The sequence below is a fragment of the Mustela putorius genome, unplaced genomic scaffold, assembly GCF_011764305.1.
Source record: "Mustela putorius furo isolate JIRA1106 unplaced genomic scaffold, ASM1176430v1.1 tig00000905_pilon_pilon_pilon, whole genome shotgun sequence".
NCBI classification, from domain to species: domain Eukaryota; kingdom Metazoa; phylum Chordata; class Mammalia; order Carnivora; family Mustelidae; genus Mustela; species Mustela putorius.
Genome location: NW_025421511.1, coordinates 4,564,822 through 4,581,710, shown reverse-complemented (window position 1 = coordinate 4,581,710; position 16,889 = coordinate 4,564,822). Strand labels below are relative to the sequence as shown.

At 47.3% G+C, this 16,889-nt stretch overlaps 1 protein-coding gene across 2 annotated transcripts in view; it reads right to left on the bottom strand.

The window, feature by feature from the left end:
* The window catches only part of CSMD1 (CUB and Sushi multiple domains 1), a 1,951,187-nt gene that overhangs the window by 59,130 nt on the left and 1,875,168 nt on the right, over positions 1-16,889 (bottom strand). For both annotated transcript variants that reach the window (XM_045086171.1, XM_045086170.1), the window contains one exon: positions 13,927-14,100. In XM_045086171.1, the coding sequence (XP_044942106.1) occupies positions 13,927-14,100 (174 nt within the window). The remainder of the gene's footprint in view (positions 1-13,926; positions 14,101-16,889) is intronic.

Below are 16,889 nucleotides of genomic sequence, written 5' to 3'. Positions count from 1 at the left end.
CCTTCACGCTCTTCAAGGTATGAGTCACTCATCGAATACTCGCGCCAGCAAACGGAAATGAAGCAACCTCACAGTTGATAGTGATGTTCTTTCCATTGTCAAAGTGTATCCAAAAATGTCTGCTAGGCGATTTCCACTTACTTGACAATAATTTCACAACCATTTCCTACCAGCCAGCAAGGTTCCTGGGCTTGAGATTACACAGAGGGTAAGATACAACTGCAGACAGTACGAGTGAAAAAGAGAGTTGGGGCAGACTACGGAAAGGCCCAAGGTCATGAGCACTGTGGGGCAGGGAGGGACATGGTGCCATTAGTGCGCAGGGGAAGGAAAGCCTGACACAGTCAACGTTTAAGGCTCAACGATGTCCACTCATTAGCCAGGTAAGGATGATGGACAGGCAGTCTAGTTGCTGAAATGAGAAATTCTATTTACGTTTCCGTCTCTGTTCAAGTATGAAGAATATGGAGTTATATGGCCAAATGGTCCATTTACTACAAGGGTATCATCTTTCGCCTTCTCAGCTTCGGAGCCGTGCGCACCGTACTTCACTCCATGCGCCTGCCACGACTGGGATGGGTTTAGTTATCGCAGGTCCACGGAGTATAAACAAGAGCAAAGGATAAGAAAATCCATCAACAGCAAAATATAACACGTAATTGAAATGAGGGCAGCCCTACGTATTTCAGAACAAAATATCGACTCACTGAGACACTGTGATCATACAGGAAGCCCCATGCCATGGCCCCAAGGTTCCGTGTTGTTGGTGTTTTTCTTCATTTCTATTTTGTTTCATTTGGCTTCAGTTTAAACACGGATCACAGAACTTATTTTTCTCTTTTTAACAGACAATTCTGTGGCCAGTAGAATCACACCAGGACGTCAGTTCTTGAGAAGTGCTGGTCGGAAGTGCTTTCAGTGACGCGTAGACAGGAGTCGCTGGGAGAGAGGAGCCTGAGCTGGCCTTGTTTTATGCCAGTCCTACGAATGAGCCTCGTAATCGGCCACTAAGCTGACCCCGATGCCACCGGCTAACAGCAGGCTGAGGGAGGCACAATGCTAAGAAAACTGCAATTCCATACGGTTTGTCATTCAGAAGAGAGAGAAGTGTAGAGCCACGGCCTGAAGAAACGACCAGATTTCCTTATGCTTCAAACGTGGAGGAGCGGTTCCACTTCTCCCTGCGTCTGGCCATCTGCCTTTTCCCCACATGCACACTGGGTACGACTCTGCAGGGGGGGTTCACCAACTCTGAAAACAGATTCTGAATCATCGGGAGAATCAAGAATTCAGTGCCAGACCGGCTATTGCCCAGCTCTGAGGTCCGGTGTGTCTCTGTACCCCACAAGCTATGACATAAAAGAGGTCATTCAAATTGGTCTATAAAGACAAACGGAACGATGGACAAGGAGGTCCACGAAACCCCAACACTGCTGAGATTCCATTTGTTCTGTCGAAGAATGAGCCAGGTCGGAGGAATCTGGATGTTTCCCCTTGTTTAACAGCCGGCGCTTCTTACCACGAGCTCAGACCGTCACTGCCTCGGAAGTGCATGCTGCTCTCTGCAGAATGAGAGCTACGTTGCGGTTTTCATGTATAAACTGTTACTGTAGATACATATTTTGGTTAGATGCCCTAATATCAAAAAGATAATTGCTTTTCATAATCTTTCTCTGAAGTTGGATTAGGAGGGATAAAAATCTGCCAAACAAATTTAACTAAAACAGACTGGGAGCAAAGTTGACTGAAGCTGCCAGTTGACATCAGAGCTCACAAGGCAGGGACAGGAGTGCCTTGTTGTCAGAGGGGCTGGCTTTGCTTCTTGGTGTCCCCCTGGGTCAATGTTCCCTACCAACTGGGTTGGAGGTAGGACTTCACGGCTGGGAAGTGGCCACACTCCCCAGGAACCCAGGTTGCTGTCTGACATCTCAGGGGCCAGCACACGGGGACCACGCAGGTCGGTAAGGGAGGTTCTACACACTACCCTGAAGCCTGCAGCAGGAAACACCCCCACCAAACAGGTATTTCAAGTCCATCTAAATTCTACATTTTAGCAGTTCTTGTCCAAGATTTCTGAGAGGACAGAGGTGGTTTCCTGAGCTTGTTCCTGGCAGAGTGGATCTTCTGAACACGCACTGGTGAATGAAGCGGGTGCCTTCCGTTTGGGCAAGGATTTTATCCTGGCTCTCTGGAATGTGGATGCGGAGCTCCATGTTGGAGCAGGAGCCATCTCCAGACAGAGGCTGTGAGTACTGCTTAGCTTCTCACCATGTGTCATGATCCACTTCTCATCCTGTAACCTCCTGAAAATAACCTCCCAGAAACAGCCTGGGAGGGGCTTCTCTGACTGACAGACCCTGGGCCTCGGGTGTCAGAGGGCAGACTGACCTTAATATCACGACACAGGCAGAAGCTGAACACTTCCAACTTTGGAGTCCTTTCAAGTGATGTATGTTAGATCTTCCACAATTACACACGCTCTGTGGGATTGTAGAAATGGATTCTGGGATTTGGAAATTTAACAAAGTTCTGTGTTTTCTTTTATTCCATAGAAACCCAATCTACCAAGCAGAAATGTGGGACACCGGGGGCGCCTGGGTGGCTCAGGTGGTTAAAGGTCCGACTCCCGATTTTGGTTCCAATCGTGATCTCAGGGTTGTGAGACTGAGCCCCAGGCCAGGCTCTGCGCGGGGCACGGAGTCTGTTTGGAGATCTCTCCCTCTCCCTCTCCTTCTGGCCCTCCACCCCGACCCCGCTCTTTCTGCTTTTCTCTCTCTATAAAAACAGAAAAGGAAAAAGAAATGTTGGGCACGATATCTTCCATGGTGTAGGTGTGCCATGCACAGACCTGGAGCCCTGCATTCTTTGGCATGGAATCATGCGTTAGCAGGAACTAAGCTGGATCACCCTCCCCCCATGGGGTCACACACACACACACACACACACACGCACACACAGCCGGCTGCCCCCCATACTTAGAGCTCACTACCGTAAGGTCACCTTTTCTCTGTGTCGGCTTGTATCTGCACTAATGCTAATATTGACCTGGGGATTAAATCAGAATACAGGTATACATTTTTTGAAAATCTACAAAACAAATATTCAACCTTTGCACAAATCACAGCTTTGCGATTACTGGTACTCATTGCTGAAAATAAAATAATCATTATAAATGGCCGGGACCTAATCTAATTCTATACAAATTAGACACGCAATTTGTTTCATTCTGTCCATTCCACGTACTAACACTGGCTTTGGGCTAAGGGCAAGGTTATTTGACAGTGGATTCCAAAGCCTGTTTATAAGCTCTTCTTGAGTATTAGCAGTCACGAAATGTCAGGTGGCTCTGATTCATTTAAATGCAGGGCAAACCAGCTGGCATTAAACATCACTGGATGGATGCATTTAAATCTTCAGATCTGTACATATTAAAGGAACACATCTGAATACTGGCAGATGAAACTCCTATCTTCTGCAAGTGTGACTTCTAGGGACAGGGCTCAGCAACTTTGCCTGAGTAAGAGAACATGTGGCACCTGGGACAGTGCACACGTGTTTCCGCTGGTGACCCAGTACGGCGCTTGCATAGGCCAAAGAGCACTTCGTGCATTAGTACATCAGAGGAGGGTCCGCCGCACACCACAAAAAAATGTGCATCAAATCTTTGTTGACACGTCTTAGTCAAGGGCAATTATTTAACTAAGCCATGCTTAATGTAAATAAAATTTCAGGATTTGGGTAGGCTCTGGGGCTTCCAGAAATTCTTCATCCGTCCCTTTTTGTGTACCCCCCAAACAATCACTCCGTCACTTCCCACTGTGCCTTAAATTTCCTTCCCAAACTTGTCTGCCTAGAATACATCTATGCACTCTGACTCAGACTACGGATTCTGAAAAGCAATCTGAGTGTTTGGGAGGGGCGGGGGGCGGGAAGCTGGGTGAGCCTGGTGGTGGTATTGAGGAGGGCACGGATCGCATGGAGCACGGGGTGTGGTGCATAAACAATGAATTCTGCTACACTGAAAAGAAATGTAAAAGATTAAAAAAAAAATCTCCCTTATTTTAGGTTTCCCTGAAATAGGAGAGTCTATTTCTATTACCATGCATTTATAATATCCATACTTCTGGATTTTTTTTTGCTGTTTCGTGGTGTTGTGAATTAAGCAAGCAAAACCATGATTTTTCTCGCCCATTTAGCGCCACTGTTAGATCATGAGCTCTGAGAGCAGGTCTTGCTCCAGCATCCCCTAGAGGCCGAGTCTGTGGGAGCACATAGCCTCGTTTCCCTGACTGTGCTGCCATATGAGGGCAGACCCTCATCGCCCTGTGACCACAAGGACTGCTTCCCGTGACATGGTCTGTGCCGGTAGACCAAGCGCCCCGTGGCATCTAGGTCACCTCCTGCACGGCTCTGCGTCTCCGTTCCTTGGATGAATCAACTCCCCTCTGCGTGCGGAGACTCCTCCTGTCTCTCGGTGTGGCTCCCTCCATGACGCTGCCTCTACCAGCCCCTCCCGTTCCTGCCCTAACGTGCTCTCTGCGGCCACTCATTCATCTCAGATTTTATCAAAGGTATTTGGTATTTATCTTATTTATTCCTCTGATTATAAATTCCTGAAAAAAGAAGACTTGCATCCTATTAACCTTTACATCCTACGGCATATTTCCTGAGGAATTAAGTGAGTATAGTTAAATATTCAGAAATATAGACAGAAGTGCTTGTGGCTCGCGAGGGTCTCGGGACATTTCTCCCCCAGCCTCTGATGGCGCATACGTAACACGTGACGATTAGCACGGGCTGTTTCCAAACTTTCCCTTCCCTGGTGTCCTACGGCCTCGTTTTACATGGGAGATAGTATAGCTAAGATCATGGACGGGGGGCATGAACTTTCTACTCTGACACCATCTTTGTGCTATAATGGAACTAAGCATTCCCATAATCAGCTGTAAAAATATTTTACATGGATCTATCACAAAATACCAGGCATTTGAAGAATACGTTCCCATTTTGTTCTCTAAGAACTGAAAAAAAATGTGGTCTAACAATATTATTTTGAATCATGTCATCTAGTCATTTTACCCATACGAATGTCACCATGACATTATCCGTACAAAGAACTCATATGCTCACAGGTCACTCTAATATAGCAAGGCAAACGTATTTCAAATACTAGCAAAACAATCTAACACAAAAAACAGATCACGCTCTTCTGTGTGAGAGACATCTCCATCTATCACTGACATCTCACAGGCTACACATTAAAACGGTGGCAAAGTGAGGGAGATGATGCCTTATGATGTGTGAAATAATCTAAATGATGTAAATGTTATCAGAAGATTAATGTCAGTTCCTACCGCAGGAGACCTGTGTTACAGACGCACCACCTCATCTAGTCTTGTGTGCTCTCTGCTGGGTTCAGTGCAAACTACCACAGGGAAGATAAACAGAAGAAAATAATTAAGGGAGCCAGGGGATCATCAGGCTTCCCTGACGGATTATGAGGCATGTGATGAGTAGACATGGGGTCAGTACTCTCGCTGCTGAATTCTCCAGCCCAGGGAGATGTGTAGCATCTCGCAGCACAGATGGTGAATTAGAACAAGTCCTTGGCAATTTGTGGAGCCTGGGGAGACCCCAGTAGTATTATAACAATGGTAATTAAGTGTGGGCTAAACTTTATAAAAAAAAATGCTCTGGTGCACAGGGGCCTCCCTTCCCATGGAGTCTAGTCGCCATGATGTCTGCACACAGAGTCGTCCAGCCCCCCTCACGGGATCCTGTCTCCAGGGTTCTGGCAGAGAATTCAGACCAGCAGGCTCCAGCACAGCATGGTTCAGGCCGGGATGTTTGGCAAAGATCACCCTTCATCTCCTGAAACCCAGCCCTTGTGCAGGTGGAGTCTCGGGCCTCACGCTGTGGAAGTGCCGCCCGTCCGTGTGCTTAGCCATTTCCGCAGCACGGATCATCGGGGCCAGTCTGGCACGGGCTTCCCTGCTGGAACTCCCTGGAAATAACCACAGGGCTCCAACTGGAAATATGGTCCATGGTCCATAGGAAATAGAAGCAACATCTCATTTCTAGTAACCATGAAAATCAATGAGCTACCTCACCCCCAGATTGGAAAAATGCTCTCATCAAAGTATTCTGCATTATAACAACAAGCACCAGCCACAGGGACTCCGGTAAGCTCAGAGGCTGCAGGATCCCGTGTAAAAACCTACCAGGCCGGCAGTGCCCAACTCTTCTTTGCATTCTGGGGCAGAACTAACACATCGACAAATAATTAAAGGGAAGGTATTTCTTATATGGGTCCTGAAAACTATTTTTCTGCACATTGCTTGCTATTACAAACAAATTATGGAACTAGACATCACTAATGACATTAGCAAGCCTGGCCCCTGCTTTTGGAAGATGCATTTAATTAATTTTACTATTGTTTCTTTCCTTTTTTTTTTTTTTTTCTTCTCCTGTCCCTACCAACTGAGGCCTGATTAAAACTTGGAGATCTCAGTTCAGGTCCTTATGGTTGGTGTCAATCAGGGCTGACGTGTGTGTGTGTGTGTATGTGTATGTGTGTGTGTACAGAGAGAGAGAGAGAGACAAAGAAAGAAAGAAAGAAAGAAAAAAAATGACCAAAATTTGTTTACTCCATCTTCACTCAATAGCATCTAAAATAGTTGAAAATAGCTGTTATTTGCTTCCTAACTTTTCTCTCTGCCACACTGATGATCAGGAGTCTTTCAAACATTTGCCAACTCTTACGGTTACCACACCCTTTACCTCGGGACCATGCCAATTGCTTGTCCACACTTAAATTATTTCACTGAAGTGAAACCATCGTTCTGGATGTAGGCTTCCTAGACACACAGAGAAGGGGGTGGAACCTGTTCATGAGGCCTGGTCATCAGCCTCTGGCACAGCTGGGTGCCTATGAACCTTCTGTTATCCAAAACACCAAGTCCTTCCTTGTGTGCCAAGATTTCCTAATTTTCTTGCCATCACGTACATGAGAAGGTACCTATTTTTCACTTTGACTGAAATTTTCCATTAATTCCATTCTTTTTGTATGTGATTTATCTATCATTCAAATTGAAAAGATCCTGAATATGCTGTTAATTATGTATTTTCACTCTCACAGCTAATATTATTATGCTCCTAGATCTGACCCAAGATATGAACAAAAGTCTTAGAATGGTCCAGAATGAGGGAGAAAACCAGACTACCAGAAACTTTCCAATAGCTTCAACCCAGTGATCAACACCGTCGTGGCTCGCCCCACCAGCAATTGTGAAAAGACAACGCACAGCTCATGTTACACTTTCTCAACTGTAAGAGCCATCATAGAAAATCTTGATCTACACCTTGCTGAGAACTTAGAAGCACCATTTCTAAAGAGTATTTCTGTCGAAGAGTAATGTTGGACCGGGATGGACCCAGGCTTGAATGTTATTTTGTGAAACTGTAGTAGCTCTTCATAAACACATCACCAAAGACCTTACGAACAACAGAGTCCATGATCGGCTAGGCGTGTCATCCAGTTAACAGAGCCACAGTTTCTGCCAGCTTGCTTCCTTCCCTTTCCCGTGAACGCCGCAGGAGACATTCCTCTAACTGCAGTACTTCCTTTTACTAACGTCCCACAGGGGCACCGCCAGTGACTCAGCCACCGCCCCGGGTCCTCTCAGCCACCCGCCTGAAGCTCTCACGTGCTCTTGGACAGACTGCTTTCTCTGCTCGCACCCTGATTTCTAATACAAGCGCATGCTGTAACCTTTGCGCACCAAAACCATTTCTGACATGGAAGACAGAAGGAAGAGTTCGCTGAACGTTCTACCTTACGTGGACCATCCGCTATTTTGATAGCAATCACAATGAGTGAATTTGGTTCTTATTTCAAACATAACTTGCCCATGGTCCTTCTATTTTCATGGTCCTGGATCTTTTCACATTTCCTGCTCGTGGCGGACCATCTTTCACCTCCGTGACCTTCACCTTACTGCATTGGCTCACTGACGCTGGGGCGCGGCGTGGCCAGCACACTGAGTTCCGTGGAGGACGTCTTGTGTAACCACCTTGGCTTCTTTGGGCAGTTTCCTATTTTCTCCTCATTGGAGCGATTTGTTTCTCAAAGTCAGAGTTTTGAGGGGTTGCTTCATTTAGAGGATGTCTCTTTTTTAAAGTTGAAGCCAGGGGATTATATCAATTATTTTCTGGATGTTTTGGAAAATATTCTTATTGGTTGTCTTCATTGTCATTATAAGTCATTTTCCCTGTCCAATTTACCCTCATAGGGTCCAGAGGAACCTGAAAGTCACGTAAGGTCATTCTGCTTGGTAAAAAGCCAGATCCATCACCATAGGAAGGGACAGAGGAATAACTGAGATGACAAGAAATGGGAGAAGATACTGGGAAGACTGGTAAGCAAGAGGTCTGGGAGCAGCAGAGAATGGACAAGGTTAGCCGTGTGTAACAAAGGCAGAAAACCCCCTTTGATGGTGTGTGCTTTGGGGTGAGGTCTCGTCTAGTCCCTGGGCTTGTTTAACTTCTAGTTGACCAGACAATTCTACCTTAGTGGTCAGAATTAGCCCATAGCCCATGGCCTTTTTTATTTCTTCTTGATTTTGAGGAATATAATTATTGGCAAAATAATATATCATATTTGCTGAAATATACTATATTCCCTAATGTCCAGAAGTCTGTGTTCTATGGTCGAACTGCCTAGGTTTAAATTCCATTTGTGATACTATTGATTTTATAATGTTGGACAAATTCCTCATTGTTCTAAGTTATTTCTTATCTATAAATAGGAGTGATAAGCACTCCCCATACCTTCAGTTGAAGATTCAATAAAACTGAAAAATGCATTGTACATTTTTCATCATCATTAAACAATAATCATTCAAACTATTACATCCAAGTGAGGCATCGAGGTAATTTTTAGACTATGGTGGTATCCGCTAGCTAGTTTATCTCGTTCCTGTGCCAGACGAAGGACTGGTGCCTGGACTCCCTTGGTCCGTCTGACCATTGTAGAATTTCCTCCAGCGCTGACTTTATGTCTGTTCTCCTGTTTACCTCAGCTGCGTTTCTGTGGGTCCCAGGACGTCCGTTCTTCCTGAGTTACGCTGTTATCGACACATCGACAGTCTGCGGCTCGGGAGAAGAGCCGCTGCACGGCCGTGTTCCGCGCACAGGCACCTCTCTTCCCTTGTGCTTCGCAGACACTGCGTGACCACAGAAGGAAGGTTTGTGACGACCCCGCACCGCTCCGCACTTCAGGCGTCTGGTGAAGCGTCTGCCTCCAGCTCAGGTCGTGGTCCCAGGGTCCTGGGACGGAGCCCCACGCCGGGCTCAGGCTCCTCGTTCTGCAGGGAGTCTGCTTCTCCCCCTGCTGGTGCTCTCCCCCCCTCCCCCTCTTTCTCAAATAAATAAATAAAAGCTTTAAAAAATAAAAAGAAAATAAAAGAAATTGCTCACTTCATGTCTCCAAGTCTCATTTTAACAATTCTGACCATCATTCGGGTTCTGTTTGTTAGGCGGTTCTGGCCAGGGCTCTCAGCTTTCAGCACTGCCACTGGGTTGCAGCACACCGAGCCATGCCCGCGTGAGACGGGGACTCCACTGACATGGGCGCGTGCTGACCGCGCCACTGACCAGCCGCCCTCCCGTCACTCTCCTGCAGCCGTCCTGCTCCCGCAGGCACAGCAATATCAAAATCAGCCGAATTGGGACGCCTGGGTGGCTCAGTTGGTTAAGCAGCTGCCTTCGGCTCGGGTCATGATCCCAGCGTCCTGGGATCGAGTCCCGCATCGGGCTTCTTGCTCCGCAGGGAGCCTGCTTCTCCCTCTGCCTCTGCCTGCCTCTCTGCCTGTGCTTGTGCTCTCTCTCTCTCTGACAAATAAATAAAATCTTTAAAAAAAAAAAATCAGCTGAATAATAACTCTGCAGTGAGCTCCCAGAGTGCGAGTGGAAGAGTCACATGTCTCTCACTTTCAATCAAAACCGAGAAATGATTACGCTTACTGAGGAAGACGTGAGGAAAGCCTTGACGGGCCCAAAGCAAGGCCTATTGTGCTGAACAGTTGGCCCCATTGTGAATGCAAATGAAAATCCTTGAAGAAAATTAAAAATGCTACTCCAATGAGCACACACGTGATAATAATAATGTGAACCAGCCTTATTATTGCTTATGTGGAAAAGGTTGAGTGATCTGGACAGGAGAATAAAGCAGCTTCAATGTTCCCTTAAGCCAAAGCCTGATCCAGAGCAAGGCTCGAATTCTCAGTTCTGTGAAGGCTGAGGCAGGCGGGGAAGCTGCAGAGGGAAAGTCTGCAGCCTCTGGAGCTCGGCTGGTGGGATTCAGGGAAGCAGCCGTCTCCATGACGTGAAGGACCAGGTGAGGCCGCAGGTGCCCACGGAGACGCTGCAGCAAGTCACCCAGGAGATCCAGCTCAGAGAACTCAGGCAGGCGGCTGCACTCAACAACGGACTGCCGGTGTAGACCAAACAGCCTTCTGTCGGGAGACGACGCCATCTCGGACTTACACAGCCAGAGAAGAGTCAATGCCCGGCTCCAGAGCTGCGAAGGACAGGCCGGCTCCCCTGTGAGGGGCTGATGCAGCCGGTGACTCTAAGTGGAACCCAGCGCGCACGTCCCATTCTGAAAATCCTAGTGTCCTTCAGCATCGCGCTCCGTCTACTCTGCCTGGGCCCTACACACGGAACGACACGGCCTGGATGACGGTGCGTCTGTCTACAACACGGTTCACTGAGTACGGTAAACCCACCGTTGGGGCCAAATGCTCAGAGAACAAGATTTCTTTCAAAACACTGCTGCTCGCCGACAAGGCACCCGGTCACCCAAGAGCTCTGACGGAGACGGACCGTGAGAGTGACGTGGTTTTCACGCCGCTAATGCAGCGTCCGTCCTGCAGCCCATGATCAAGGAGTCATTTCAACTCTCACGTCTTCTCGCTGAAGGAATGCGTTTCGTAAGGTCACAGCTGCCGTAGATGGTGATTCCTCTCAGGGATCTGGGCAGAGTAAAACCCTTCCAGAAACGACTCACCATTCTAGATGCCACTGAGAACATCTGTGATTCCTGGGAAGAGATCAGAACATCAGCACAAAGAGGAGGTTGGAAGAAGGGATCCAACCCGCACGGATGACTTGGAGGGTCCGAGACTCGGTGGAGGAGGGACCCACAGACGGGGCGGAAGGGGCCGGAGAATGGGCATCCGAAGAGGAGCCTGCAGACGGGGCTGCACCGCTGTGCTCTCGGGGTCACACTCGGACAGACGAGGAGCTGCTTCTCGCGCAGGAGCCCAGAAAGTGGGCTCTTGAGATGGACTCCATTCCTGGTGAAGATGCTGGGAAGACTGTTGAAATGACGACCGAGGATTTAGAACATTCTGTAAACGTAGCTGATAAACCAGTGGCAGGGTTTGAAGGTCTAACTCCAGTCTGAATAAAGTTCTACAGGGGCTAAAGGCTATCAAACAGTACTTTATGCTACAGACAAACTGTGAAAGGAAGAGTCCATCAATGCAGCAAACGTCAATGTTCTTATTTTAAGAAATTGCCGCAGCCATCCCGATGTAAGCATCTACACCCTGATCAGCCAGCGGCCACCAACACTGAGGCAAGACCCTCCACGAGCAAAAAGATGACAAGTCATTGAAAGCTCAGGTGGTAGTTATTGTTTTTGAGCAGCTAAGCTATTTATTTATTTATTTATTTATTTGACAGATCACAAGTAGGCAGAGAGGCAGGCAGAGAGAGGGGGAAGCAGGCCCTGCTGAGCAGAAAGCCAGATGCGGGACTCGATACCAGGACCCTGAGATCATGACCTGAGCCGAAGGCAGAGGCTTTAACCCACTGAGCCACCCAGGTGCCCCAGATAAGTATTTTTAAATTAAGGTATATATTGTTTTCAGACAATGCTATTGTACATTAATAGACTACAGTACAGTGTAAACACAACCTCTATATGCATGGGAAACCAAAACAATCATTAGATCACTTTATTGTGATATTTGCTTTATCGTGGTGGTCTGGAACCAGATCCACAATATCTCCAAGAGAGGCCTATATTATGAATTAAACTTTCAAGTCTCAGTCATAATTGTGAAAGCATATCTACTGACTTTTAAACATCTTTACACTAAGTTTATTACCCATTCTAAACTCACTGCTTCGTAAAAAGACATGACGGTGTCATATCTAATATTGTTTAAGTAGTTTTTCTTTAAGATTCTCTGTCTCTTCTAATTTCAATATTCCTTATATTCTGATCCAGGTTCTAGAATGCTAATTTTTATATACTATTTTATATAGTATACATTCGCTCTTCATTTCCAGTTTAAATTTCTTCTGAACACTCCCTCTCCCAGAAGCTTCTAAGATATACTGCATCACACCAAAGCCACACTTTTGGGCACCCTGTCCCGGCCAACCATGCAGGATGTGCCCAACCTTACTACCTCAAAGTCTTTAGTCAGAAGATCCCACAGGAAAGGTGAAGGCTTGTTTGGGATCAGACTCCAGCAGGCTCCCTAATAGAACAGTTCCAGAAATTGGACGTGCCACTCAAACTCCCCAAGGCCACAATGACACTCTTACTCAATGAGATTTTCGTCAGTAATCAGCCCTAATCAAACGTAAATTACCATTGCTCTCCATCATCGCAGTCATAGCAGAAATGCAGATTTTTTAGATTTCCTGCTTCCCCTCTACGGTGTTGATGTCACAGACGAGAACCAAGAAGACCGACCCCAACGCAAGCTGCCTTGAAGAGGGTGGTGTTCAATGAACAAGACACCCCAGAAGAATGGTCAGGGAGACAGATAATCTCAGAAGCATTAGCAACTCTGAACACAAAGCATCACACATAGTCCAAGGGGGTTCTGCAGTCCACGGAAAACCACACTGACCACACCAACGGGAATATACGTGCACACACACAGTAGAATGCTAGCAGCTTCCATGGAGGGGTCACAGTGATTTCAAGAAAGCAGGTACCATTTTTTGGATAACTGAGAAACTCCCTTTGCTGGTTTTCTCTGGAATTACTACTTTAGTTTCATTATCTCTGTTTTTTTTTTTTTCTCCCCAATTTTCCTGAGTATTTCTTCAAATCACCTCAAGTAAAAAGATCAGATTTTTACTATTCAAAATTTACTGGTCCTTGCTTTGGTTCTGACGTGATTTCCAGCCCACAGAGAGTCAGAAGCTTAAACTGTCCAGCTTCTATAGCTTTTGAGTGACTACAAAATTCCTGAGATCCCAGAAAGAAGTTGAAAGGGCGAAACGCAGTTAACATGTTTTACAAATTACTTGGAGACCTACAGGAGCATTATAAATCAGTATACATTGAAGCTGCCTATTCAAAAATTTCCTTATGTTTATTCACAAAAGATTTTTCAAATGAATAAAATTTTCAACTCAATTTTTTAAAACAAGCATGCATCAAATTTTCACCTTGGGGGAAAGGAAGAACCAGTTACTGTACACACGTTCCATCTGAAATAATTCATCGCACTAAACGTTGACTGATCTTACTACTTACTGACATATTTTTAAAAGTTTTAAAAGATAAAGTGCATCGTATTTCTGAATATCATGTTTGTGTGTCCTAAAATCCTGGCGACATTAAGGGCAGTGATGTCCTCAGCACTTTGTAAAATAGTGTTTAAGTCACTTAAGGCAATATGTGACCTTCATTTATTGGTCAGATTAAAAAAAAAAAAAATCCCTTTAGCTCCTTACAGAGGAAGTCCCGGGGTGAAGTGGAGTGTTAACACCAGAGGGAGGATTTAGTAGCTCAGTGGGAACATTTACAGCAAGAAGTGCCATGCTTTGCTCAACCGTACTGGATTTTTAAGGCTTATGTGAATGAAAGACGTGCCAGAGGCTAGATGAATTTACCCAGACATCGCGTTTCCGTGCCACTCCAGAGTCCGTTGGCTAAGCACTCTCTGACATGAGACCCCACAAGGGTGTAGCCCGTGTTGCACGTAAATATGGCCGTGGCCCCGTAGACCGTCAGTGTGCCGATCTTGTTACCGTTTGGGGGGAAGGAGAGGCTTCCACAGGAGATCACTGGAAGGAAAACAAAAAGTGAAAATTGTTTCAAGTCCACAGATTATTCTTTTGCTTAAAAATGACAAAATCAGGGGCGTGTGGGTGGTTCAGTCATTAAGCAGCTGCTTTTGGCTCCAGTCATGATCCCAAGGTCCTGGGATCGAGCCCCGCATTGGGCTCTGCCCAGCGGGAAGGCTGCTTCTCCCTCTCCCACTCCCCTTGCTTCTGTTCCCTCTCTCGCTGTGTCTCTCTCTGTCAAATAAATACATAAAACCTTACAAATAAATAAATAAGACTGAATCTTTGGTAAAAATATTTATTAGGGACGGGGATATCTGCTTAGGGATAGAAGGTCAACCACATAGAAAGCTTAATTTTCCTGCTTACACCCTTGAAATGAAAATGTGAGCATTTAGAGCGGATTCAAAAACCGTGCGGTGTACAGACATCATTTCACAAGGAGGCTGGTCAGACGCATGGGTTGCCCACCTGCCCTCCTGGGGGCCCAGCCGGGAGCACCGCCAGGCGGTGACTGGACCTGGGAGTGCAGGAAGGCGGGAAGGAGAGAGAGCTTGCGCGGGCCAGCGACGGCGGCACACGACTGAGCGCGCTTGCTCCAGTGCAAGGCCGCCGTTCACCGTTTCTTCCGCTGACCCGCGTGACTCACTGGGACGGAGAGCTCCATACAGACTGTGGGGACGCCTGGCTGGCTCAGTGGGTTAAAGCCTCTGCCTTCGGCTCAGGTCATGATCCCGGGATCCTGGGATCGAGCCCCGAATCTCTGCTCAGCAGGGAGCCTGCTTCCTCCTCTCTCTCGGCCTGCCTCTCTGACTACTTGTGATCTCGGTCTGTCAAATAAATAAATAAAATCTTTAAAAAAATACTGACTTTGTGGCCATGTGGAGTCTCTCTTTATTGATTTATTTCTTTTTTAAAAAATGATTTTATTTATATATTTGACAGAGATAGAGAGAGAGAAACCATGGCGGGGGGGATGGTCAGAGGGAGAAACTGGGTCCCTGCTGAGCGGGGAGCCCAATGTGGGACTCGATCCCAGGACTCTGGGATCATGACCTGAGCCAAAGGCATGTGCTGAACTGACTGAGCCACCCAGGGGCCCCTGAGCCTTCCTGAGAACTAAAATATACAAAATCCAGGCCTCCAGGTGTTGTAGCTGGGGTCCCATTAGCCCCCGATGAACACCTGCTTTCCCCGCAGGATCAGTATCAGGGTCTACTTTCAAGCACAGGGTGATCGGGGTTGGGGAGATACAGTCAATGGGCACCTTCATTGTTGATCCTTATGGCACCACCCAACTCCCTGCACGCGGAACCCTGAAACGTCGGAGCACAAAAGGTCAGTGGAATCTCAGGGAAAGAAGAAACCACAAGGTCATCAAGGCCGACGGCTCTTCAGGGGCTTACATGTGTCCCACACACCAAGGCGTTGAAGGCCACTGTCAGAGTTGCACAGAGAGCTCCCACGGCACTCAGTGAGTCACCGTGCACAAGGGGCTCAGAGCAAAGGTGGCGCGTGGCCAACAATTCCCGAGTCCCCGTGAACAGTCCACAGATCAGAGAAGGTAAGACGGTGAGTAAGAACAGATTCTGCCTTCAGGCTACTCAGGTTCAACGCCAGCTCTGCCAAGATCTCCTCCAGCTTCTGGGCTCTCATTAGCTCTTCTCCCCAGGGCTGACAGCAGCACCTGCTGCCCAGAACCGTGCGCTGCATTCAGAGAGAGGACACCGGCAAACAGCAAAACGACGCCGTGCGTGGGACCAGGGCTCGGTCAGGGTTAGCCGGGGCAAAGCAGACCTGGGACCCATCCTGTGAGCTGCATCAGTGGACCCCTTTACTGACAGTTCACGTGAAGACGAGTTTGCGGGTGTGGCCTTCACCGTCTCCTGCACCGGGCCGACCTTACTCGGAGGGGTCATAACCGTACTTCCGCTTCACACAGACAGACACAGGCTGGTGGTGTGTGTTCCGGGGCGACCGCTCACCGGCTTTTCTGGCCGTTCAGCTCCAGAAGAGGTCATGAGCAGAAGGTTGTTGGTTGACTGGTTTTGGGGGTCCCTGAACTCTTACGGCGTTATGTTTCATGCATTTAGTAACGTTGTTAACATGTGTGCTGTACCAAATGTGAACGAAATCCTGTATAATTTATTTTTTTACATTTATTATGAACTTTTCATTAAGCCTTTCCCAAACATGCTTTGAACTTCACCTTGAATTATGGTATTTAAAGACCCACGTGGAGTCACTTAGTATAACCGGACGGTGTTTAGAAACTTCTGCAAGGGTCAGGAAAGTGCTGACCAGCCGTGAGGTCTGAGCGCACGACCTCAGAGGTCACCCGCGCCTTCCGCGGACGCCCCGCAGCAAGGCTCGCTCTGCTCCGCTTCTGCACCATTCTTTCTGCCTCTGTTGGAAATATCCCGGAACGCACGTATTTTAGGTCTGTCCTCCACTAAGGTTCACTAGACTGTAAAGAAGAACTAATGGAGCAAACTTGTAGCTTTTCAGCAGCTGGATGATGGGCCTTCAGATGGCGCAGTCTCCGCTGGCAGCAAACCCATTCATTAATGAGCACGGCTGCACTCATCGGGGAAAGCTACTGTAATTGAACTGGAGCACTCCCCAACACTCACACACACACACACACACACACTCACTCTTACACACACTCACTCTCACACACACTCACACACACACACTCACTCACACTCACACACACACACTCTCACACACACACACACACTCTTACACACACTCACTCTCACACACACTCACACACACACTCACAC